At 40.9% G+C, this 24,057-nt stretch overlaps 1 protein-coding gene across 1 annotated transcript; it reads left to right on the plus strand.

Annotated features, from left to right (window-relative positions):
- Positions 1-2,514: 2,514 nt before the first annotated feature.
- On the plus strand, positions 2,515-18,840 carry pcdh10a (protocadherin 10a). Its single transcript, XM_085356651.1, has 4 exons — positions 2,515-5,061; positions 6,317-6,375; positions 6,906-7,012; positions 18,392-18,840. The coding sequence occupies exons 1-4, from the start codon at positions 2,515-2,517 to the stop codon at positions 18,838-18,840; spliced, it is 3,162 nt and encodes a 1,053-aa protein (XP_085212777.1).
- The last annotated feature ends 5,217 nt before the right edge of the window (positions 18,841-24,057 follow it).

Genomic DNA, 24,057 nt, shown 5'->3' on the forward strand with positions numbered 1-24,057 from the left:
GTCTTTACTCGTGGTGGCCCTATGATGCTTAGATGTTTTCCCATATTCTGGCTGAACACATGACTTCTTATATTAAGCCTGTGCACAATAAATTCAGTAACATTGAGTAATTTTCCATTTAAAATGACTTTTTACATGGAACACACTATGAATGCCACATTAGGAAAAAACAAAGGTGTAACGGTAGTGAAGGTAGTCGGGTGTAGTTGTGGTGGCTCACGTTGTTTAATGTGCAGGCTGAATGTGTCCTACAGTTCAACCTTTGTTAAAGAGTTACAAATAAATTTTGATTCAGGCTATATATATATATATATATATATATATATATATATATATATATATATATATATATATATATATATATATATATATACTTCACCGCTGTATCAATAAAAACCAGCAAGACTTATTAAACGGACAATAAGATATAATGTTGAAGTGGAATGAGCAACAAAAGAGAACATTTCAGTAGAGTTCAGCAATGTAATATGTTGCTTTCCTTCCACGGAACTGGGTGAATGTTCATTTAATTAGAAAATAGCATTAACGGTTCTGTTGGCTCTTCTTTATCAACAGAATTTTTTAAAAGAAAGTGGGCTAACGCAAGGGGGCGACGTTGGTCTGTAACTCCCTGACAGGGACGGAGAGCGCGACTGAGAGAGAGAGCTGGAGAGAGAGGAGATGCAGAGCGCACCGCTCTGCGATTCGACTCCAGTGTCAGCTCGATTCAGTCACACAGCTCCAGCTCAGACATGGGTAGAAATTCATCTAACGTCTCCTCTTTGTTTCTCCTGACTTGTATAGCGAGATGCAGAATCGCGTATCACTCGCTGTTTAATCCACTGCACAATGGGCACGTCGTTTTGCATTACGGCCGATATTGTTTCGCTCCATCTATTACATTTGGAATTAGAGACTTATGCTAATTAGCCTCAATTACGCTCTTTTTCATCTTTTTGTCGTCATCCGCCAAATGGTGTGCAAGTAGTTAGACCCCCACTATTCGTATCTCTCTCAAAACTCCACCATTTGCATTTTTAATATGTGCTTTATGAATTAAATTAGCGCATGACGCAACGTTAACGTTAAGGCCATCATGTGAGGAGGTTAATGATAAAAACGGGAAGATGGGAGAACTAATAGGCTTTAGGCTATTAGCAACACGGTAGGACTAAAGTACAACGCTTCATTTCTCTGAATTAAAGTAAGTCATGTGTGATCCTGCTCTGATGGAACCTTGTATCATACTGATACTCGTCAGGAAATTGCATTGGATATATGTATACTTTATTTAAAATGCTTTATTTTTTCCTCCAATATCCTGTTGAGATGTGTGCATTTCAGAGAGAGAGAGAGAGAGAGAGACTAGAGTGACCACGGCACTTTGGAGTATTGCGTCACTAGCTGTCTTTACTTGCGCAGGCATTTTACATGGTGGTCTTTGGCTGTGAGTATGCTTGGTACAGTCTGACTCATGCTTTGCTATCAGAGCAGCGCTTTAATAGCAAACTGTTGAAATAATTGCGTCAAGGACAGCCACACGAGGGTCATGGCTCTTCATCTAACAAGTTGTGAGATATTTGTTATATTGGAACAAAAAAGGAATCCTCATGATAGTAATACGAATAAGGTTAAAAAAACTTTTCAAAAAATCCACTATTTCGACGGAAGCTTCAGTTTTATCTACACAGCACTATTATTCAACTTTCTTAATTCACTGGATGTGTAAAACATTTAATTTCCCTGCTACAACTGAGGCTGGGCCTGGAGGAAAGAGGGAAGGAGAGGAGAGGAGCGCAGCGGCACTTAACTGGTTTTGTTATGAGGGTCCGATGTGTTCTCTGGCTGGCGTTGCGGAGCCCCAATCAGGTGCCATCACACCCGCTGTTTGAGAATATCATTGGCTGGTGGGGAAAGGAGCTGTGCGCAAAACCAACCTCGCTGCTCACACTTGCTTTACAGAAGCCGAGCTGTGAACATCATCCGCTTTGAGCGCTTAGGCGCAGTGATTACATCCTCATAGAGAAAGATAGGGAGAAAGTCGTGTTATTCGCCAGGCTTTCTTTAGAAGTTATATTTGTTGCTGATTTCGGTTGTGCATAAATAGGACTTTTTGCGTTCTTTCTCTGCTGGTGTGGAATTTCCTGTTTTGTTTTGTGACTTTTTTTCTGTGAAGAAGGGGCAGTCTGTTCTGTGCAGAGGCTATGAGTTGGCTATGCGTCCTGGCTCCAGCCTGCAATGTTTGCGCTGACGCCAAAACTCACAGACCGGTGCTGAATTGATTAAAACAGAGAAGCTCGGATCAAATGGCTGTGCTTCTCACAGCTGAAACGACACAATGTTCCACTGACCTGAGGCAGAGGAGAGGAATTTCAAAGTCGTGCAGCCTTGTTGCTGTTTATTTCACTGCCCTTTTACGGACAGAGAAAATGGGAAATGCTCATTTCTTGTGAGAAGAGGGAATAACATTTATTTTTTTCCGTTTTGAAGTGCACTTGGACAGAGGCAGAGGAGATGATTTGGTTAATATTCCTGCTCTCCACTCTGGATGGAGCTGCCTCTCAGCTACGCTACACGGTGCCAGAGGAGCAGGAACCGGGCTCTGTGGTTGGGAATATTGCAGAGGATTTGGGGCTGGACATTACCAAACTTTCCGCTCGCCACTTTCAGACTGTGCCTAGTTCACGGACACCTTATCTGGAGGTGAACTTAGAGAACGGTGCGCTCGTGGTGAAGGAAAAAATTGACCGGGAACAAATTTGTAAGCAGACCACCCAGTGCCTATTGCACCTGGAGGTGTTTCTGGAAAATCCATTGGAGCTCTTTCGTGTGGAGATTGAGGTGATGGATATCAACGACAATCCACCCAGATTTCCTGAAACAGACATTTCTGTGGAAATCTCGGAAAGCGCTATTCCCGGGACCCGTTTCCCGGTGGAGAACGCCTTCGACCCTGACGTTGGCACAAACGCGCTCAGTACATATGCCATAACGAATAACAACTATTTTTACCTTGACGTGCAAACACAGAGCGACGGGAACAAGTTTGCGGAGCTGGTATTGGAGAAACCGCTGGACAGAGAGCAGCAGGCAGTGCACCGCTATGTGCTGACGGCTGTGGATGGGGGCATCCCGCAGCGGACCGGGACAGCTCTCTTGGTCGTTAAAGTTCTGGACTCTAACGACAACGCGCCCACGTTTGACCAGTCCGTGTACACGGTTAATCTGCGGGAAAACTCACCCGTGGGCACTCTCGTGATTCAGCTCAATGCTACTGATGTTGATGAGGGACAAAACGGAGAGATCGTTTATTCTTTCAGCAATCATAACACACCGCGGATAAAGGAATTATTCAACATTGATGCCAGAACAGGTAGGATAGAGGTAGCGGGTGAGGTGGACTATGAAGAGAGTGTCACGCACCAGATCTATGTTCAGGCTAAAGATCTGGGAGCTAATGCGGTCCCCGCGCACTGCAAAGTGCTTGTCAAACTCGTGGACGTGAACGACAACACACCAGAGATCGGTTTCAGCACTGTGACTGAATCTGTGAGCGAGCAGGACGCCCCGGGCACCGTGATCGCACTTTTTAGCGTCTCGGACAGGGATTCTGATGAGAATGGACAAATGAGCTGTGAAATTTTAGGGGATGTTCCTTTTAAGCTGAAATCTTCCTTTAAAAACTATTACACCATTGTGACAGACGGACCGTTGGACAGGGAGAACACAGATTCATACACCATAACCGTGGTGGCTAAAGACAAAGGTCAGCCTTCCCTGGCTACCAGCAAGTCAATTAAAGTGCACGTCTCCGACGAGAATGACAACGCGCCCCGATTTACGCAGGCTGTTTATGATGTATATGTGACTGAGAATAACGTGCCCGGTGCTTTCATTCACGCCGTGAGCGCTTTGGACCCCGATGTAGGACAAAATGCTCTTATAACCTACTCCATATTGGAGTGTGACATACAGGGCATGTCCGTGGACACATATGTGTCAATAAATCAGGACACTGGCTACCTTTACGCACTACGCTCTTTTGATTACGAGCAGCTGAAGGAGTTCAGTTTCATGGTCCAGGCTAAGGACTCAGGTGCTCCCGAGCTCTTCTCTAACGCTACTGTAAATGTGATCATAGTTGACCAAAATGACAACGCTCCTACTGTGATAGCCCCTATCGGCAAAAACGGCACAGCCAAAGAGCACCTGCCACGCTCTGCGGAACCAGGCTATCTAGTGACGCGCATTGTGGCCATGGATGCAGATGATGGAGAGAACGCACGCCTGTCATATAGCATCCTACGGGGCAACGAGATGGGAATGTTCCGCATGGACTGGAGGACAGGGGAACTACGAACAGCCCGCAGGATATCTCCCAAACGGGATCCCCAGGGCTACTATGACCTGCTGATCGAAGTGAGGGACCACGGGCAGCCACCTCTGTCCTCCTCTGCCAGTGTGAGTGTAATTTTAGTGGACAGCGTGAATGAAGGCCGCGGTGTCGATCGCGGCTCAGCTTCCAAGACAAAAGAGACCTCCCTTGACCTCACCCTAATTCTCATCATTGCCCTGGGCTCTGTTTCTTTTATCTTCCTACTGGCCATGATCGTGCTGGCCGTGCGCTGCCAAAAGGACAAGAAGCTCAACATATACACGTGCCTGCTTGCTGGTGACTGCTGCCTGTGCTGTGGCTCGTGCTGCAGCAGGCAGGCTCGTGGCCGTAAACAGAAAAAGCTAAGTAAATCCGACATCATGTTAGTTCAGAGCACCAATGTAACGTCAGGAGTCGGGCCCGTGGGGCAGGTGCCCGTGGAGGAGTCTGGTGTAGGCGGCGTAGGAGGGGGGTTCGGCTCCCACCATCACCAAAACCAGAATTCCTACTGCTACCAGGTGTGTCTGACACCGGAATCTGCCAAAACGGATCTGATGTTTCTGAAACCATGCAGCCCCTCTCGCAGCACTGACACAGATCACACCAACCCCTGCGGCGCCATAGTCACTGGTTACAGTGACCAACAGCCGGACATCATATCTAATGGCAGTATCCTGTCTAATGAGGTAAGAGAGGCCTGAATCAGCATTAGCAGTCTCTCTGGGCTACATTTTGAGCTGCATCAAAAGAGCACAAAACCCCAATTTCAACAGTTAACCCAGTTTTTAGGCATGGCAAGCTGTTCTAATGTCAAACTCTCTCAAAAGACTTATAAAGGAATGTGCCATTGGCTGTTGTGCTTAGTGGCCTTTAACCGCTGTCATGCTTAATGGTGATTGGACATGTCAGTTTTTAAATCTGGTAGTCCTTTTTTTTTTTTTTTTTTTTTTTTTTTTTTTTGGTAACAGATTGCTGTTAGATCACCCTTTACGTCGTGCGAAGAAGTTGAGTGCGCCAGATATTTTTCTTTACTTGCCAATTTCTTTAGACCACCAAGTTGAAAAACGTGTTTTATTTAATGTTTATTCTTTATTCAGTAAAAACGATTTAATTTGACGCACATATTAACCAGTTCCCACTTAAGGGCCAACAGTGTAATTTGTGAATTTTACAAAAGTATTTTAATAATTAATGAATTTTAGGCTACACGTTGGAGAGTTGTGGAACTTATATTGGTCATTCAAACGAATGTATTTTTTTTAAATTACACAGAAGGGAGTATGTAATCAATAAAGCACTATAATGTGCAAAAAAAAATCGCCCGGAGAGCGTTTCGCTCTGCTGGTTTAGCAACGCCAGAATCTTTCCCTAACAGTGGATCTTTTTAAAAATAAATAAACAAAATACTGCACATGTCCCCAGGAGGTTATAAAGTTTGCGTGGCAAATATAAGAATCTATAAGAAGATATGAGACCAGCGGCTTCAATAGACTTGATGTGCTCAGTCTGTGCGTTCTGCCAGCGGAGCTGTGGAGTTGGGGCTTTTTGTTGATTGCGGTTTGGCTGGACTGGAGCCAGACAGCCAGTCACAGCCTTGCCTTTTCTGTGCGTTAAGTATTCCGTGCACAACCCAGCACGGCAGCACGGTGAACAAAGGTTGTTCAGTTTCAGCATCGCGCGGCTCAATCATTTACGCATTCAATCGCCTCCCTAACCTACTCTCCCCTACTCTCGTCTCCTCTCGCCCACTCACTCACCAAGTGGATGCGCGCACCGTCGGTACCCCGCCTCACATAGCCACAACTTATTCTACACAGTTACACGTTGACATCAAGTGTATCCATATATGTTTTTAAATGCTTCTCTTATTTTGAAACATATGTCTCTCTCCTCTGTTTATTCGGCATCACATGTGACCAATGTTGTCTGTGGGTTTTCTAGACAAAACACCAACGAGCAGAACTCAGCTATCTTGTGGACAGACCCAGACGTGTCAACAGGTAGTGAAAAGCACACATTTAGCGACACATGCACAGACACTGAAACATCTCCAAATCACAGAGCCTAAAGAGCCACACACAATCCACCATCAGAAGACCTGTAACATTCAATATGCCTCATGGAGCCACAACCTATTCATATGTCTATAAAAATGAATATTACAACCATCAGTGTGAATCCCATATATTCTGCATCCTTAATTGTGGCTTTGAGAGGCTACACTGTTCCCAGTGTATCCATAACACTCATCTTCAATTTGGCATCAGTCCCATAACTGACGGAGTAGCGTCTATTAAAGCTGTAATGCTGGATTTCATTACATGCCATGTGTAACATCCAATTTAGACTCTTGATGGCCACCGTGACTATATTAATGTGGTGTTGATTTCTGACTCTCCCATTCCTTCTCCTTTCCCTTTTAATCCTGGCTTCTCTCTTCGTCTCCTGCTTCCCTGTCTCAACCTCTCTCCTTCTGCCCTATTACTATTTTCATACCTCAACTCTCTGCCCTCCCCACTGCCTCTTTTAGTTCGGCATTTCAAGAAGCAGATATTGTTAGCTCCAAAGACAGTGGTCACGGTGACAGCGAACAGGGTGACAGTGACCACGATGCCACAAACCGGGGTCATTCAGCCGGTGAGTTACCCCACATAATTACACCAACATATTAGCCCTCACACACCCTACCCTGATCTGTTTCAATAGTGTGTGTTTGTTATTGTGAATGGGATAAAGCTGAATTGTTGGTGCGGACCGGTGACTTTTAATTTCCTTAATTTGAGAGAGTGCGAAGGCCTAGACTCCGAGGTTGCTTGCTGGCACGAACTGGGCCCCAGAGGTGTTGATTACATTTCACAGCCGGGTGAAAAGGAGGGAAATTTGGGGGGAAATCTCTTCTCTTTCTTCCTTCCTTGCATTCCGACTTCTCTCGTTTTAAGTCTGCTGCTGTTTCAGCATGAAGTGGTGCTGAAAGGACAGTAAATGGCACTAAGGCAGTGTGAGGCCTATAGTGCTTTGGTGCCACAAATCAATATCCTCACTGAAGTGAAATGAAAGGCATTAAAGCTAAATTGATATAATGAGAAGCATTTCAATCAGCATTACACTTGGGGTGTTGTAGTACCTTTGATGTATAGATTCTGCTTATCAAAAAATATTAGTACCTTTTGCATTTTTTTTTTGTAGCTTTTGCAGCTAAAATAAAGGTAAAATATCAGGATTAGGTAACATTTCCCCACCTACACTCATATTTCAGGTCTGTTTACTCACTCATTTCTCTTTTACACTTTAAAACAATGCAGATTTCGTTAGACATGTCTTTGGGTCTTATCATAAGGCTAGCCTTGTTCTATCTAAAATTCTATTAGGTTTTTACCTGTTTATTGATCAAAGTGGAGTCAGGCAAAAAGTGGAGCAATACAAAATCTCATTTCATATTGAACTGCCCTTTCCTTCTGAGGGATTGTTCCACACGACGCGTGTAAGACCCCTGTCTAGACGGGAGCCAGCCAAATATCATATCAATGCTGAGAATACAAATAGAAAAGATCAGATAGGTATTGTAGGATAGTGAATGGTCCCTCATTAGGCTCTCCTGTGTTTGACATTGTTAATGAACGAAGCCAAAATAGAGAGCTAGTATGCAGCAGTGGTAGTGTCACTCTCTGCCCTCGCTCATGAAACAGGCTGGGAAGGTCAAACTGTGCGAGACTGAACTACAGAATTGGAAGAAATCCAAAACTCCCTTATTTTTTTATCAGAAAAAACCCTTGTGAAATGATTAATGGGTTTGCTTAAACATACACCTCTTGTTGGAATGCATGTAGCATTTCGCTGTTATTCAAGAATTTTGCCCAATGTTAACCAGCAGATCAGATTAAAAAAAAAAAAAAAAGACAACAAGGAACATTGGATGTATAAGTATGTGATATATGTCTCAAGATATCAGAAAGGAATAAGTCCTAACATGATCCTGGACAAGTCTGAGACTGTACTTTATCACTTATTTTATGTGGAAAATTGTCTTGAATTCCTTTGTGACGATTTGCTAGTATAGTTACAGACCTACATTTTTGAATCGGTAACATGTTTCTTCAGCTTTATTTGGCTCCTAGAAACCTCATTTGGCACTGGTCTGGGAGTGTACACAGTTGGTGCTGTACTCTGTATTTCATACCAGGAAACCAACATTTGGTCCGCATGTTGGATTTAGAAGGGAACAGCTTAACACTCCATGGGAGGTAATATCACACGACTGGTATTTTGGAAAGAGGGACATTTGAGTTTCTCAGACTTCTGTAAACAAAACCAGATGGAGTGTGTGTCTGTGTAGGTGTAAAGGTATACAATTGTCTGATTTAATATGTAGGTGTATACATGATACCTGTATTGAATCTGCTTGTGTGTGTGCTGTGTAGAACACAAGGCTCAGTGATGATGTCTGTATTGAAACGGCTTTCTCCTTTGAGATGGTGCTGTGTGAAGCTTAAATGAGATTCAGTTTAAGAGGAAAGCAGTTGGCACTTTGCCATATATATATATTTTCTCTATATAGGTGTACATACTGCTCATTTGTGTCTCTGTTTTTCTCTGTGTTACTTAATAATATACAGGGACAGGAATGCTGTTGGTTGTCTTATGTGGATTGCGAGCTTCTGTAAGTTTAGTTGTGTTATTATGTGCTGTTTCCTGTATGAGTTTTGTGTTTAGTGCGAGTAGAAAGCCAGACTGCCAAAGCCTGAGCCATGATGACTTTGTACTGACCTGATGTACTTTTATGTGTTTCTTGAGAACCTGTGTTCACAACCATATGTTTGGCTGTGAACACACACACACACACACACACACACACACACGCACACACACAAATATGCATATATATTTGTGTGTTTGACATGACTATGCCTAGATAACACTTCATATGCTTGTGTTCTGTGTGTGCATGCGTTTGCCTGACACACACATATTCTTTTCTTGGGTTTGTGGCAGGGTCTCATCCTTCATTCTGTCTCCCCCACACGTTGGCTCTCCGCAACACTCGGCTGATCAGTAATTAATTTCTAGATCCTTTGCATAGCAATTATCAAAGGAGGGTTAGAGGCAAGGTTTCCTCATGGGACCGCACAGCACACTCTCCTTTTTTGTGCACCTCAGAATATTTCAAATCAAGGGAAAACCATTTCCAGTTGGCATATCATCAACTACACCTGCCTTAGCTTTCCGCTCGGCCGCTCGGCTGACACTTTAGAAAATAAGTCTCCTGACGTGGTTTTAAATCAAAAGGACACTGCCTGTGAGCCACCAGATACCTTTAAAAAGTGGGCAAATGGCTTTTTCTCAAAGCAGCGTGTCTGCAGTGAGGCACTGGTTCATCAACAGCTGAAGCACTATTGACTGACTGCCACACCTTTTATAGCCCAAGACTTCTTTTTCCCAAATTATACACTGCTCTCCCATCATCTAAATTGGAGGTGACAACAGGAGTGAGTGAACGTAAGAAAAAAAGGTGACACTTAAGAGAGGATAAAATATTCATCAGGAAAAAAAATTGGCTTCACAGAAACATTCGATCAGCTGTGGAAGACTGCGTGACGGGTGGGAGACTGGAAATGATCATTATCATGACGTTTGTTATGGTGAGAACAACAGCCGTGACAAATGAGACAATTAAATCACTGTGGCAACGGTGTATTAGATGGCTGATTATGAATTAGTGGCGGCCACAGTGTTGCAGTTTCCCATGTCAGTAAGCTGTCAGAGGAATTTAGCACACAGTGTTTTGATACCACCTTCTCTCATTGTCCCAGACACTAAAGGGCAAATGGTTTGCATAGAAATATAGATTTATGCCAAAAGAATGTCATAAACAAACAAATGCAATCTGTGAGATGATTAAGAGAACATCTCAAGTTTTCGTTTAAAAGCTTGCATAAAGGAAACTCGAACGAAAAGGAGTTGAGGGGAAGAAAATACACAAATGCATTCGGAAGACATTTCCTTTGCTTAGGTGAAAATGACAAACAAAAGGCAAACAGTCATAACCGAAAAGCTTTCACTCATGAAAACCTTTTCAAGTCCGTAGTTAAAATAGTAACACCAGACAAAGGCTGCAACTAACAATTATTGTGTCATCAGTTGGCTGTGCATCATGTTTTTCATCATTTATTTAGTTTAATTTCTGACTGAAATCATTTCAAAGCTCTAAATGGTTTAATGCCTAAAAATATTGTTACATAATTGCTTGTTTGTCTTGACCACCAGTCCAAAGGATATGTAGTTTACTATCGTATAAAACAAGCAACAACACTGGAATCAGCAAATGTTTAGCAATTTTTTGCTTAAAATCACTGCTCTTAAGGAACGGCTATTTTAACAAGAAACAATGACAGCAGAATACTTTCGTAAATGTGCAACCTCTGAACGAAGATGGCATGATGGAAGTTTGGTGAACTCATTGTGTAGATCCACACTTATTGCCTTTGAATTGGAAGAATTTGAAAAGAGCTCGCTGCAAAATCTTCTGCAGGAAACAGAATGAAAAAAATAAACATTTTCTCATTAAAAAATTACTTTGCATTCTACCTGAAATAGGCAGACATGGCATCTCTTCTACTAACACGACTCATTTGTTGAATTCAAAAATAGTCAATACAAATCAGAGCAGAGAAAGATAAAAGAGAATTCTGGCAATCAGTTTGATTAACTAATTGACGAGATTGCTCAGATTCCTGCAAGATGTCTTTCTTATCTCTGTGGAAGCACTTAAACAGTTTCCATTTTGAATGACCTCTTTGTAACATGGCTAAGGTAGATGGAAGAGGATTCTCTGTGTGAAAAAGAAACCACAATAGGAACATGTCCTGCAGTGATTACTAATACACTCAAACAACTTTAGCACCTTGATGAATACCCTCTTCAGTATAAATAGGGTATAGCTTTTGAATAAACTGAATGTGTTTTTAACCCTGAAGTGATTGAAAAAAGAGGACACAAGTATGGCTGTAGTGCCTGTACATGGACATACCTTGAATCTGTTAAAAACTCAAGATCAAAAGTGAAAGAGTATTGTATTCTTTTTTCCTCACATGAGGCCTTGAAAATTTCGAAGTAAAAGGTAAGGCCGTAAGACTATTTGCAAACTCTGGGGGAGTCATAAACATGCTTTGGCCATTTTCTCTCCAGAAAATGAATGTCACTGAACATCTGGTCTAGCTTGCCTGAATAAACCTATTAAAAAAAGAGTAGGACGTCACGATACATAGATTAGGTAAAATATTAGAAACAACAGTCTCTGAGTGCAATTTTATAATAACATCTGAAGGCCAGAAATAAGAAAAGAAAAGCTAAGTAGTAATAAATCAAAATTTTGTAGAACGATGCTGTCAGAAGTTCTTTTGTCAAAGAACTGTACACTGTAATTCTTGGCATTCAACAAAGGTCCAAATCATACAAACTGTCCCTTTGCACTTAATCAAGCAGTGACTGTTACAGGAGGGGCCATCTTGGCTCTCCATCCCAGCGTAGTTGCTGCCTAACAAACATTGAAAATGGTAGCTAGGAACATTCTTTTCTGTCTGTCATTACGTCTAGAATTGTGAGAACCATCTTGTTCTGTTTTGGCCCTGGGAGGTCTCTGGTTTACTCATCACAGCCTCTCTGGCCAACTCATGTAAGGAAGCTCTGCTACTCCCCTGCCGTACGCTGCTGCTGTCCAAATATTGATGTTTTGTGTCTGTATTCTCTCTGGAGCAGTGGAGGACAAGATGAAAAACAGAGGTATGGATAGAAGACACCCTCCACCTGGGGGAACAGGAGTGCTCTTTTTTTAAGGGTGGAGAAAACAAAATAAGGAGAGAAAAAGCAACAGGCAAGGAGAGGAAAGAAGGAGAATTACATGTGACAGAAAATAATGAGAGACAGAGGACGAAAGGAAAGAAACTCATAGGGACTAATAGAGAATGAGAGACTGCAAATCTAAGTGTAAACCCACAAAATGAATTCAAACTAGAGGCTCGTGTTTTCCTGAGAAATTGTTTTCCTTCATTTCCCTGCTCGCTGTTGCTGGATGTATGTCAGACAGCGCAATTAGTCAAATCACACCAACAAGGGATTTCAGAAACATGCAGAGTTGTAATGGGGGGGAAAAGGAAAAGAAAAAAGAACAGAAGTGCTGATTGCTTATTAGCAAGTAGATCAGGTTTTTATTGTGTAGCATCGTTTACATTGTCTCCTGCATGTGCATGTGAGAGTGCGTATGTGTGTTCTTCCTGCCTGATGAGGTCACAATGAGAGATAGGGCTGCTGGCAGGGCCTGTCATTGCCAGTCACTGTTTTGGTTGTTGTTTTTCTTCCTGCCTGAGGAGGAAAAGGTGCTTCACGGGGATCAACAGCTACTTGGTGTCATGTATGCATGCCCTGTCTGTTTGCTCGTGTAAATTTACATATCTCTGTATTAATGGAGTATTTCAAGCATGTATGTGTGTTTGCAAACATATATGTTCACGTTGTCAGTTTTTCAAGAGTGAGTTGGCAGGCAAAAAATCACTGAGCATTTCGGAAGCTGTAACACGACTTTCAGCCTGATATATGGTAAACAGTGCAGAGCAGACTATATTTTTACATCCTCTCCAGAGTACAGTGCGAACTGAGAAATGAGAAATACGGAACAAACAAACCTTTTCTCTTATAATCCTTCAGTATTAACTTTTTATTGGTATGCAGGTGTGGGTACCATGTGGTTTCTGCCAAATATATGTCTGGTTTACGCACCTGTGCTTCAGTCTTCCTGCTCGTTTGTTTATACATTTAAGAATGTATATATGTATGCATTATGACACCCAATTTCTTTATCCACACAATACCTCAGAAATGACAGGAAGTGGCCTGAGGTCAACGCCCTTCACGTGTGAGAAGAGACATTTCTGAATAGTCCACCAAAAGGTTAAAGGGCAAATATAAAAGTGGGAATTAACAGAAATACCATAATTTATATGCACCCAGCCTTTAAAGACACCATAAATATACATTAGTTCTTGGGGTGAATTGGAGGGTAAATTGAAGTAAACGCCACTCAAAAATGGAATCAGCATTACAAATATCTCCTGGAGCAGCTTTTCCTGGACTAGTCCTGATGGAATTGAGAGATTTTTCATTTTCTTCTCCATCGGATCGGTTTGTGCTGCCACTGAGCCACATCCCTTCTATGATAAAAAACAAATGCACCCTTTGGCAGCAAAAACCTGTGACTTGTGCTTACTCATGGGGCAATCAAACCAGACAGTGTATACAAACTAAAAACATATCTCATGACTTTAAATCTTTCGTAACCAAACAAAATATGTAAGGTAAAATACTAAACAAAGAACTTGTCAGCTCTAACACATATCTATTTTAAACTATTTAAACTCAGATAAGGCAGCTGCTCCACACAGCCTTGAATAATTAGAATTAGAAAAGTGGCATCTGAATGAATGTTTAAAAAATATTTGTGAAATAGGGTTGAAGCACATAAAAGCTAATGTTTAATTGGACATTTGTAATGCTGTTTCTGGTAAATCAAAGCCAGCCTCCAACTCAGCCCACCTCTCTCTAGCCCTTTTCCCATCTCCATCTGTAAGGTTTGGGTCTCCCTTGTCTTTTCTGGCCATTGCTCTTTCCATCTGTGATTGCCCAGGTTTCCCCTCTCGTTCCTTATGGTTCCTGCAGTCTTGCCGTTTCACCCGCCTGCTGTCTCTTTTTCTGAAATCTGTGAGTCCCCCCAGTCTGTTTGGCCCTTGTTGTCTCTAGCTCTCTGGTCACTGCACAGTCTTGTGCCTCTCTCGCTCCCCATGAGGCATGAATTAGCAAGATTAGATCCACACGACGCGCACAAATAGAAGGAAATGGGATCTGTTGTAGTGGTAGTTCTGACAATATAAAGACTGATATTGCTGTGTTATTTACATGTGCAGTGGTCAATATTTACTATTAAAATAACTGGCGATGTATAACACAACAGAGTCAAAACTACAATGATGTTTTTGTTGTATGTTTAATAATTTGCATCGAATTAGATTTAATTAATTTTAAGGTTATTTCGAAATACGTAACCGTTTACTGGCTGTTCTCATCTCATCATTTTTTAGCCTTTTTCCCCGTCTTCAGTATTTTCAAGGATTACCTTAGTTGCAGTTCAATAAATAAATACATAAATAAATAAATGCATCCATAAACAGTGAAACCAGTTATCCCACTTAACATAAAAATGATAGACAAAAAAATCCTACCTAAATCTCAGCTTTATTATTAATGCATTAAGCCTACATAATACTTTCCAGATGATGAAAGATACTGTATTCTGTCTCCACAACAAGGGATTCAGCTTTATTGCATTATTTGTGCACTTAAGATTTAGTCTAGCATTGTTCAGAAGAACATTAACTAGAACTACAATTAATTTATTTTAATGTGATAAACATGAGAAGGAGGTACAAGTGCTTTTTTGCCTTGACTAACATCTGCAAGTATGCATATAGCCTGCGAGGTCACCAAAATAAGTTCAGAAAGTGCAGGTTGTACCTTTTGTTGCTGATGATTGCTCAGATCATTATATTGAACACATGGAAACAGGGCAACTTCATTTTGTTTATTTATTTATTTATTTGTAAATTGTCATGATACTGAAATATAACAAACAGCAAAGCAGTTGCAATCTACCAGACAGAACAAACAAAACTTAACTAACAATATGAACCTTATGGATACTTTCTTCTGTACTCAGTTCTCGTCTTTTAGAAAAGAATGTATAGGTTCAAATGATCTGTAATCCATGACAGGTTGTGGAAATGGCAGAAAAAAACATGCTCTGTAGATGGCAGATAATATTAACACATTTATTCGTTGACATGACTGCACTGATCACTACTGACTATACAGACTCTCCCACACACCCCTACCCTCTCAAAAAATATGAAAAGAGTCTAGCTTCTCTGCTTTTTCTCTAACATTATTTTGTTTGTGTGTGTACATGTGTAGTGTTAGTAATGGAGCAATAGAGACACTATCAGTTGAATGGATCAGTAGAATAGATCTGAAACCCACTCAGCCACAGGGAATTATCGCCCACTTTCTTTCCCTTGCTCTTTTTTTCCCTTTCCTTATGAAACAGATCTCTTTCCTCTTCTCACCCAAAACCGATCATCTCCTGCTTCTATCGCGTCATTTGAAGGCTTTCCTAAACCATCCAGATTTCACTGGAGAGCCAGGAAAACTACAATCCACTATGCACATGAGCTAGGGTTGCCAACCGTCCCTTAAAAAACGGAATCGTCCCGTATTTAGAAACAAAAGTACACGTCCCGTATTGAGCTAATAAGGGACGCACTTTGTCCCGTAATACAGTGAGAATCAAAAGTAGTCTATAACTTTTAATGGAATTAACGCTTTGTTTGAAAACATAATTCCCAGCCCCTCTCCTGCTTTGTGACCAATGAGCTGACAGCACACTTATGACAATTCGAGTATGACAATTCAGATTATCTCATTGGTCGAGGAAAGGTCGCTTGCGGAGAAAATACCGGAAGACAACAGATGACCACAACAACAAGCATGGCCAACAGGGAAACAAACGCCGACACTGCGGTGCACGTCTCGGATGACAGTACACCTAAAGCTGGGCAGACACTGCGATTTTTTTCAGTCACGTTATTCAGCTCTTGCTCAAACTGCACGATTGACTCGCAGGGATTAGAAGTTTGCAGGTCACGATGCAGGGTCTCACACTATACGGCCCGATGCTCTGATGCGACCTGAGTGCTCACACTGTGCCAACATAACATGAAGGTTATAACAGAAAATCTGTCGCTCGCTCTCTCTGTCTTTCACTCACACAGACACACCACCACCATCAACTTTGCTAAATTGCTAATGAAAAACATGATCAGGCAGCTGTGATTGAGCAGCAGTGTAAATCCAACTATTTTCACGGTTGTTGTGGTCGTGATAATTTTGTGAGGCCACATCGAAAAGGCTCGGATGAGCTTTCCAAAGTTCTACAAGTGCCTCCATCACTTGTGTCCAGATCACACGCTGCACAGCCGTGCTGCGCCGTCTTTTTCACCGATGTTTACGTGTTTGCGCATGAGCAGTGTGAGCGGCTGTGGTGACACCCTCACGAGCGATTGATGATCGGGAGCTGGTCGTGAGGTGTTAATCGCTTCTCGTTACCCCACGTATACTACACGACGCACGATGAAGGCCAAAATCGGGCCGATCACCAAATCGGTCGCACGACTCAAAAATCGGCTCAAAATGGGCCAAAAATCGCACAGTGTAAGCCCAGCGTTAGAGCAGCAATGTTTGTTCCCCTCAGAGAAAGAAAAGAAAAAAGGCTGCAAAAGTACAGGGAGGACTGGGAAAAGGAAAACACCTGGCTGGGAAAGTGCACGATAACACCTATAAAGCGCACTGCACTGTGTGCCGGCGCACTTTTTCCATAGGCATGCTTCTAGTGGTGGGCACAAGAAGAACATGAGGGGCGTGAAAGCTCGGGGAACCCTTAACCAATTTTTTGTCCACCAGGCCACGGCAGAAGCAGATATGGTATGTAAACACTGGTTTGTTGTTTAAACCCTCTGGTTAAGGTTAATATGGGCATGTGCAGTGAATATCAGCGCTATGTGGCCAGAAGTGTGATAATATAATTTATTTTGTGTAATAAACAACTGCAAGGATGGATGATTACAACAAATAGATGAATAATACATAAAAGTAATACATAGATGAATAATGATGATGAGTTAAGGTGCGTAATCATGGGAACAAGCAGGTTTACAAACAGGAGCAGCTAATTAGCATTAGAAAAGCTGAAATAATACCTCAACTGAAGCCAATTGTACTAAATGCACTATATGTGCACTGTTACAAGAATATTTTTGTTGTATTGCTTTCTATTAATTTATATAATTTTAAGTTAAGCAGGACAGAGTTCTTTTAAAGAAAGATTTACTTATATTCTCAAAAGTTAAGCATGACAGGCTTCTGTTTAAGAAAGAGACCTGTTTTACTGTGTTAATGTTGTCATTTTGAGCTAAAAATAAATGGCTAAATGATCATTTGTTTCCCATATGGTCATATCACAAAGAATATGCATCTGCTTAAATCAAATTCAAGTCAAATGGTTAAAAAATAATTTCACACACACAAAAAAAGAGCTACCACACTGGGAAGGGTGAAGACAACTGGGTTGCCCGGCCCTGGCCACGAGGTGTCCCTTATTTATTTTTCAGGGAGTTGGCAACCCTAACATGAGCACACACACACTCTGACACAGAGACAGTTTAATTAACACAACTGGTACTTCCTTCATGCTTGGGGTTTATGCGTGAGTGTGTTTGACATTCTATTATATCATTTCAGATGTTGATTTGATCTTTTTTATGTGGTCTTTTGTTTTTGGCAGAAGCTGTGTGCCAATTACACACTTTGTCGGTTGGTATAGGGATGATTGACATTAGAGTGTGGTTATGTAGCCAGTGACTATTTTGTTGGTTTTGTGGCACATTTCTTAACATAATTATCGTTTTTTGTGTACAGACGAAGGAATATAGATTCGCATTTTGTCTCCTGGTGTTTCAAAATCAATTGTGAGACTGAGGATGTTGATGTCGGGGGGTGGGGGGGTTGAAATGTTTTCTCAACACCACATCACTTTGATTGCACATTTCATTCGGAATGAATGGGGTGAGGAAGAAAACAAACAATTCGCTTCATCAATGTTGGCCTTGTCTCTTTGATGAATAGCTTTTGCAGCACTTTTTCTGCTTGCGACATTGGCAAATGATTGCTAACGTGTTCTCTCTTCTTCTTTCACTCATCTCTCCCTCCATCTCCCCTTTCCACTCCAAATATTTATACTGCTTCTTTTATCATGACCCCATTCCTTTTTTCTTACTTATTGTCCTCCATCAACATTTCTGGCTTTCCATTTGTGCTTTCTTCATTTGCACTTGGCATCCTCTCTCTGAATACTCTCTATAGGCACTGACCTGTTCTCCAACTGTACAGAAGAGTGCAAGGCCCTGGGTCACTCTGACCGCTGCTGGATGCCATCCTTTGTGCCATCAGATGGGCGTCAGGGGCCGGACTACCGTAGCAATCTGCATGTCCCCGGCATGGATGCCACACTGCCCGACACTGAGGTACCCTCCTCTGTCAACCTCTCCGACCAACTCACCATGACCTCGTCCACTGCCTCGTCCAACGATAGGTCATTCTCCACCTTTGGCAAGGACGGCCAAAGGTCACAGTCACACCACAGCCTTCACCATCATCTCCATCAGCAGCAACAGCAGTACAGCTCCAGCACGCTAGAGAGGAAAGAGTATGATAGGGGGACCCTACCATACAAACCCACCTTTCTCTGTGAGTATCAGTATGAAAGGTCCCTGGGACCCTATGACTTTGGTCTGGTCCAGTACAGATACTAAAGGAGGGGACAATGAATCTGCCTCTTGATTCTGATCTGGACTTTTTTAATGATGTTCATCAACTTTTATTTCTTCTTTTATTAAGGAGTTTAAAATTACGGCTTTATCTTTTGTTATATCGTTCTGTTAAGTTTTTTGATTTTTTTTTTTTTTTTGTAAATTATCATTAATTTTATCAATTGTAAAATGTAAACTATTTCTAACTGTCCTTCTCCAAAAGACACTTAAATTTTTAATCAACCTCACCCTAACCCTAAATGCTGCTTGTAATTATGTGACTTATTCTAAAGTAATAATAAAAAAATGAATTGGACTTGTGTTAATTTGCTGTTGCCCCTTTCTTTTTCCTTTTTTCCAAATTCTCCCCTCAAAATCCTTTTTATCTGATGCTCATATAAGTAAAGGTTGTCAAAACAAGCACACGTCATGTTTCCACATATCTACATTGTGTGATTGGAGCATGCAAAGAGAAAACAAAAGACAGATCATCTCATGATGTAGAGGACATCTTTTTCCATTTGCTCAACATTGGTTTTGCTCGAGCATGATGACTTCCTTACTGAATAGCTCAAAAGGTGAAACACAACCCACGCTGCTGCTTCTTCTTCACAAGGACTGAAGTCCATTTTGTTCTACAAAGGAACTGTTGAGTATCTATACTTGCTTGCTTGTGGATCAATACATGACATAAATAAGAGTGGGTGAGATGGGCTGTCAACAATGAGGTCAAAATATTTCAGTTGGCAATGTCACGTACACAAGTTTTCTGCAAGAAGGCAGGAAACTATTGCAGTATAAAGTAAGTTTAATTTGGCAAAAGAAACATATTGATAATCACTGAACCACTAAAATTGAGACTTCAGTTTCCAGTTTGCATTTCTAAGGAAAGCAAGGGGAAAAAAAGGATGGCTGGACACTTCTTAGCACCTTCAATTGCTTTCCAGGCTCCCACATTACATGAATATTCTATTAGCTCTAAGAGTAGAGAATGGATTTGATATACACATTCAGTAGAGAAGTCATTTCCAGTCAAGTCACCATCATGTTAACCACCACCCTCCATGATACTGCATGCTGACTGTGGGCTGTCTCTCAGGTAAACGATGAGCACCATAACCTGCTTTTTTCTTGTTTGTGACTTAACAGAGGCAAGCAATCTTCTTCTTGCACATCAGGTCTGTGTGAAAAATAATTGGTATTTAGCCTTTAGGTGCTAGAGCTTGTTTTGCTCCAAATATAGCTGCCTGTGTGTCTGCTCATCTCGTCTGCCTTGCAGGGTTAGGATAAATGTGCTCCATATTCGCTCAGTCCAAAACTCACAACTTTATTTTATTTCAATTTACTTTTTTGATGTTACCTCCATTTTTTCTTATCAGTTGAAATAAATGGACCCGCTGTGCCACAGCAAAGGTTTTGCTGTTCATCATTCTGTAAGAAAATAGGCTATCAGAATAGTCCCAGAAGCTGAGACTTTATTAAACAATAGGCAATATATTCTACTTTTAAAAATAGCATCTTATGCTGCTATGGCAATACTCTGATCACCAGGGTTGTCTTGATAAAGTATTTATAAATGTTTAATGATCCATTTATAGATAATTAATGAATCAATTAGTGCTCTGTGTATTTTCTACGCATGCATCATGTAGCCACCAAATTTTGGAGCATTTATCTTCACTGATAGACATGTTTTTACCCAATTCCCAAATTAGTTTTACAATTATGCTGTGAGAACCAGCCTCTAGGGTGTATAAATAACTTCACAGAGAGTCCTTTGTGGCACGTATCCTTCAAGAGATAGTATTTCGAGCCGCCTGTGTCACTAAAAAGCCTCGAGGGAAAGGGTGTCATTTGTCTTAACGAGTGTGTTCTCTGTCTTTTCAGCCCGCAAAAGGATTTGCTAGCTCATTCCATGTGGATCTGTCGGAGACAGCGTGAATTCCTTTACTAGACCACCAACACTGATGCTGGAGACAACGAAATAAAACTAAACAAACGGCAACCTGGACAACAGCAACCTTGGTTAAACTTCATTATCTTGGGTGGCGAACTGTAACGAAGCCTTGGCTGTGTCTGCTGAGGGAGGAAAGGAGAAATAAAAACTGAGTAGCTGTAAACCTCTAGATATCAAAAGAGCAATCCAAGGCCTTATTTCTCTCAGCAGGACTGAGACTGGGGCCGAAACTCTTGACCATGTGAAAATTACAATGTCATCAGCAGACAGAGGAAAGGAACTGAAACAAACAGAGGAATACAAATCATGTGTGATGATGAGGGAACGGTTAAGTCAAGAAGGTGTTTTTGTTGACTGAAGAGTTAGCCTCTAGAAATTTGTGTGTGCCTGTTTACATAAAGAAAAAAAACAAAAGAAAAAAAAACAAATGTTTCTGTACAAACTTCAACCAACGTCACACGGAACCCTTTAGCTATTTCTATGGTCACCACTAAGCCAGCTGTACAGAGACTGTGTTGCGGGAAGGAGACAAACTGCCAGAGTGAAAGTGAGAGACAATTAGAGGAGAGAGAGAGAGAGAGAGCAGATGTTGTACAGGTATGAAAAAAAATCATGGTAAAGAGGGGCAAGCAGAGAAAATGTGAAGTATTATAAATTCTGTATCTCTGGTTTTTAACTTGACTGTCTTTATATAACTTCTCTTTTTTGTTTCTGTTGTTCTTTCTGTGTGGTTAAAGTGTGCAAACTCTAAAATATTCCAACTTGCAATTACAGACAGGAACATGTGGTCTAGCGCTGAGTTCAATCATCTTTCCAGATAAGCCACTTCAGGAAGGAGCTCTGAACAAAAGTACTGCATAGAAAAAGAAGCTCATTAGCCTCATGTTCAGTTTATCTATATAAAAAAAACCACACACACGTACACACACGCACACACGCACACACATACACACACAAATGAATGTTCTCATTTCTGAAGTAGTAACAGTTCTGATGTTCCTTCCTGAGCTGACTGACTGCAGAGAAAGTAAAATTTCCTTTGATGAGGGTGTGGTTCCCTTGATGCCATTGGCCTATACATAAACAATCAGACACATTCAGTGGTTTTTATCATGTGTGCAAAGTGTTTACTGTGCTATTTTAAAAGCTTATAAATGAATATAAATCTATATATATAACTATATATATATATATACGCATACAATATACTTTTTTCTGAAAACTGTGTAACCATTGGTTAGTTTCTACACCTCATATCGTCATTCAATCTAATAAAACCAAGTGCTACAAAATCAAGATGATTAAAGTGAAGGGAGAGTGCTTCAGAAAACCCCTTCACATGAACCAAGAATTAAGTTGATCTTATTTGATTGTTACTTTTCACCACTTACAGGTGCTGGGCCTTGCTGTGTGTAGCAAAGAACCAGTTGAGTTGTTTTGGCCTGTTGTGTATTTTTACTAACAGAACATTTGATCATGTACAGGACAGAGGGCTATCACTGCAAGATATTGAAGGGTTTTGCAATCATACAGGGAAGGCATACACAAATACAGTACATATGAACATCAAAGATGGTGAGGCGCAAAGAATTGCACACACATATACATACACAGACCAAGTGGTGATAAATAAACAGTGTCATTGAAGTTATTTAAAGTGTGTTTTGTTGCATTCATAAATCAGTTAATGTTTACTCAGTTCACCATATCAGTTTAGTTATGGGTGTGCTAACATTTGCTAATTACCCCAAAAAAAGTCTGGCTGAGCTGATGCGAATGCCACAGGTTTTTTACAAGTTGATTTGAAGATGGTGCTGATGAAAAATTAGAGAGCTGCCAAATTCACTGTGCATGTTTGCAGCAGATTTTGTGACAATCTACCCAACAGTCAGAGACATTTAAAAGATTACACAGGTGTCATTAGGATTTCTCCTCTGGGGGATAGTATTGTCTGAATCAAATCCAGGCATAATGAAAGTTGGAAGGATTCAAAGGAAGAGTGCCTCTACCAAATCACACAACAGTGTAGTTGTTGAGATATTTCAGCTTATAAAACTGGCAAAGTCACTCTCATACTTAATAAACCGTAGTCTAGTGTCACTGATATGGTTAAAACCACATTATAAACATTAACAGTAGCGCTTTTATATTTTTATGAAGAATTTTTTTTTTTTTTGGTGAACCTGTGAACCATTTGTTCCGCTAAGGCAACGAAACAATTTATAACTTCAAATCTTCACAGCCCACTTCAACTGCTTTGGTGTTGTTTTAAGCACATGGTTTTTCGTTTTAAAAAATGCATAGCTCTATCCCAAAAGATGTCTTGGATTTTCAAGAAGTAATCACCATGGTTTTGCTCTACTTTCCCCATTCCCTGACCTCAATAGCTTTTCATAAAAAAAAAAAAAAAATCCCTATCCCACCCTTTCACTCCAGTGTGATCTTCACATGGCCTGGCACAAGTTCACAGACACATGAAGAAAAAGAAGAAGAGAAGAAGAGGAGCACTGGAGTCTGAAATCATGAGGGAAACAGCAGTCCCTCACTTGACGTCCTAAAAACAGAGATGATCTGTTTGTGTCTATCACAAGATAGCCCTCATCAAAGAGCAGGGATACATGTGACCAGAGTATGTGACTAATCTGGTGGTTGCCTTCATGAATGAATTGCCTTTGGGGTACTGATCTCACCCAGAAACAATCCAGGGTATGTTTATTTATGAGACTGGAAAATTAGAGGAAAAGGAATGAGAAAAAAAAGAGGTCACAGCTTGGATTAGTCTTAATATGGTAAAATAGGGTAATACGTTGGTATCAACAAGTTTTGGTTTTTTTTTTTTTGTTTTTAATCACGGTTTCTCTCCTGTTAACATTGTCCCCAAAATATTCTCATGAGAAATTTGGGTTAACATTATCCCATTAATTTTGAAAGAACTGAAATGGCAAAACTTAAAATTTGTGAGCATTAAAATCTATTGTTTAATATGGTTACTACTGACATCTTCTGACCTTGAAACAATTTCAAGTACGGCATGAATATTTTTCCCTGTAATTACCTCATTATGAAAATTTGATCTGAAAATTATCATCATGCAATCATGCAATTATCATTGCCCCACCATTACCCTGTTGTAACCAAAAAAATTGGGGGCATTACCTTTATTAAATAAAGGTCAGATAAGTCCAAAATCTAAATTTGATAGATATGGGATCATACGTAACAGAACCATTTTTAATGCTACATTCTAAACAGATATGCGTGTC

This window comes from Diplotaxodon limnothrissa, linkage group LG6, assembly GCF_057381915.1.
Source record: "Diplotaxodon limnothrissa isolate DT_005_m linkage group LG6, D_limnothrissa_male_GT1.1, whole genome shotgun sequence".
NCBI lineage: Eukaryota > Metazoa > Chordata > Actinopteri > Cichliformes > Cichlidae > Diplotaxodon > Diplotaxodon limnothrissa.

Bases quoted from the DNA above. Each gene is read 5' to 3' on its own strand.
- pcdh10a (XM_085356651.1), top strand. From the start codon at position 2,515: ATGATTTGGTTAATATTCCTGCTCTCCACTCTGGATGGAGCTGCCTCT. The intron at 5,062-6,316 runs GTAAGAGAGGCC...TGGGTTTTCTAG, and splicing joins GCAGTATCCTGTCTAATGAG to ACAAAACACCAACGAGCAGA. The intron at 7,013-18,391 runs GTGAGTTACCCC...TACTCTCTATAG, and splicing joins AAACCGGGGTCATTCAGCCG to GCACTGACCTGTTCTCCAAC.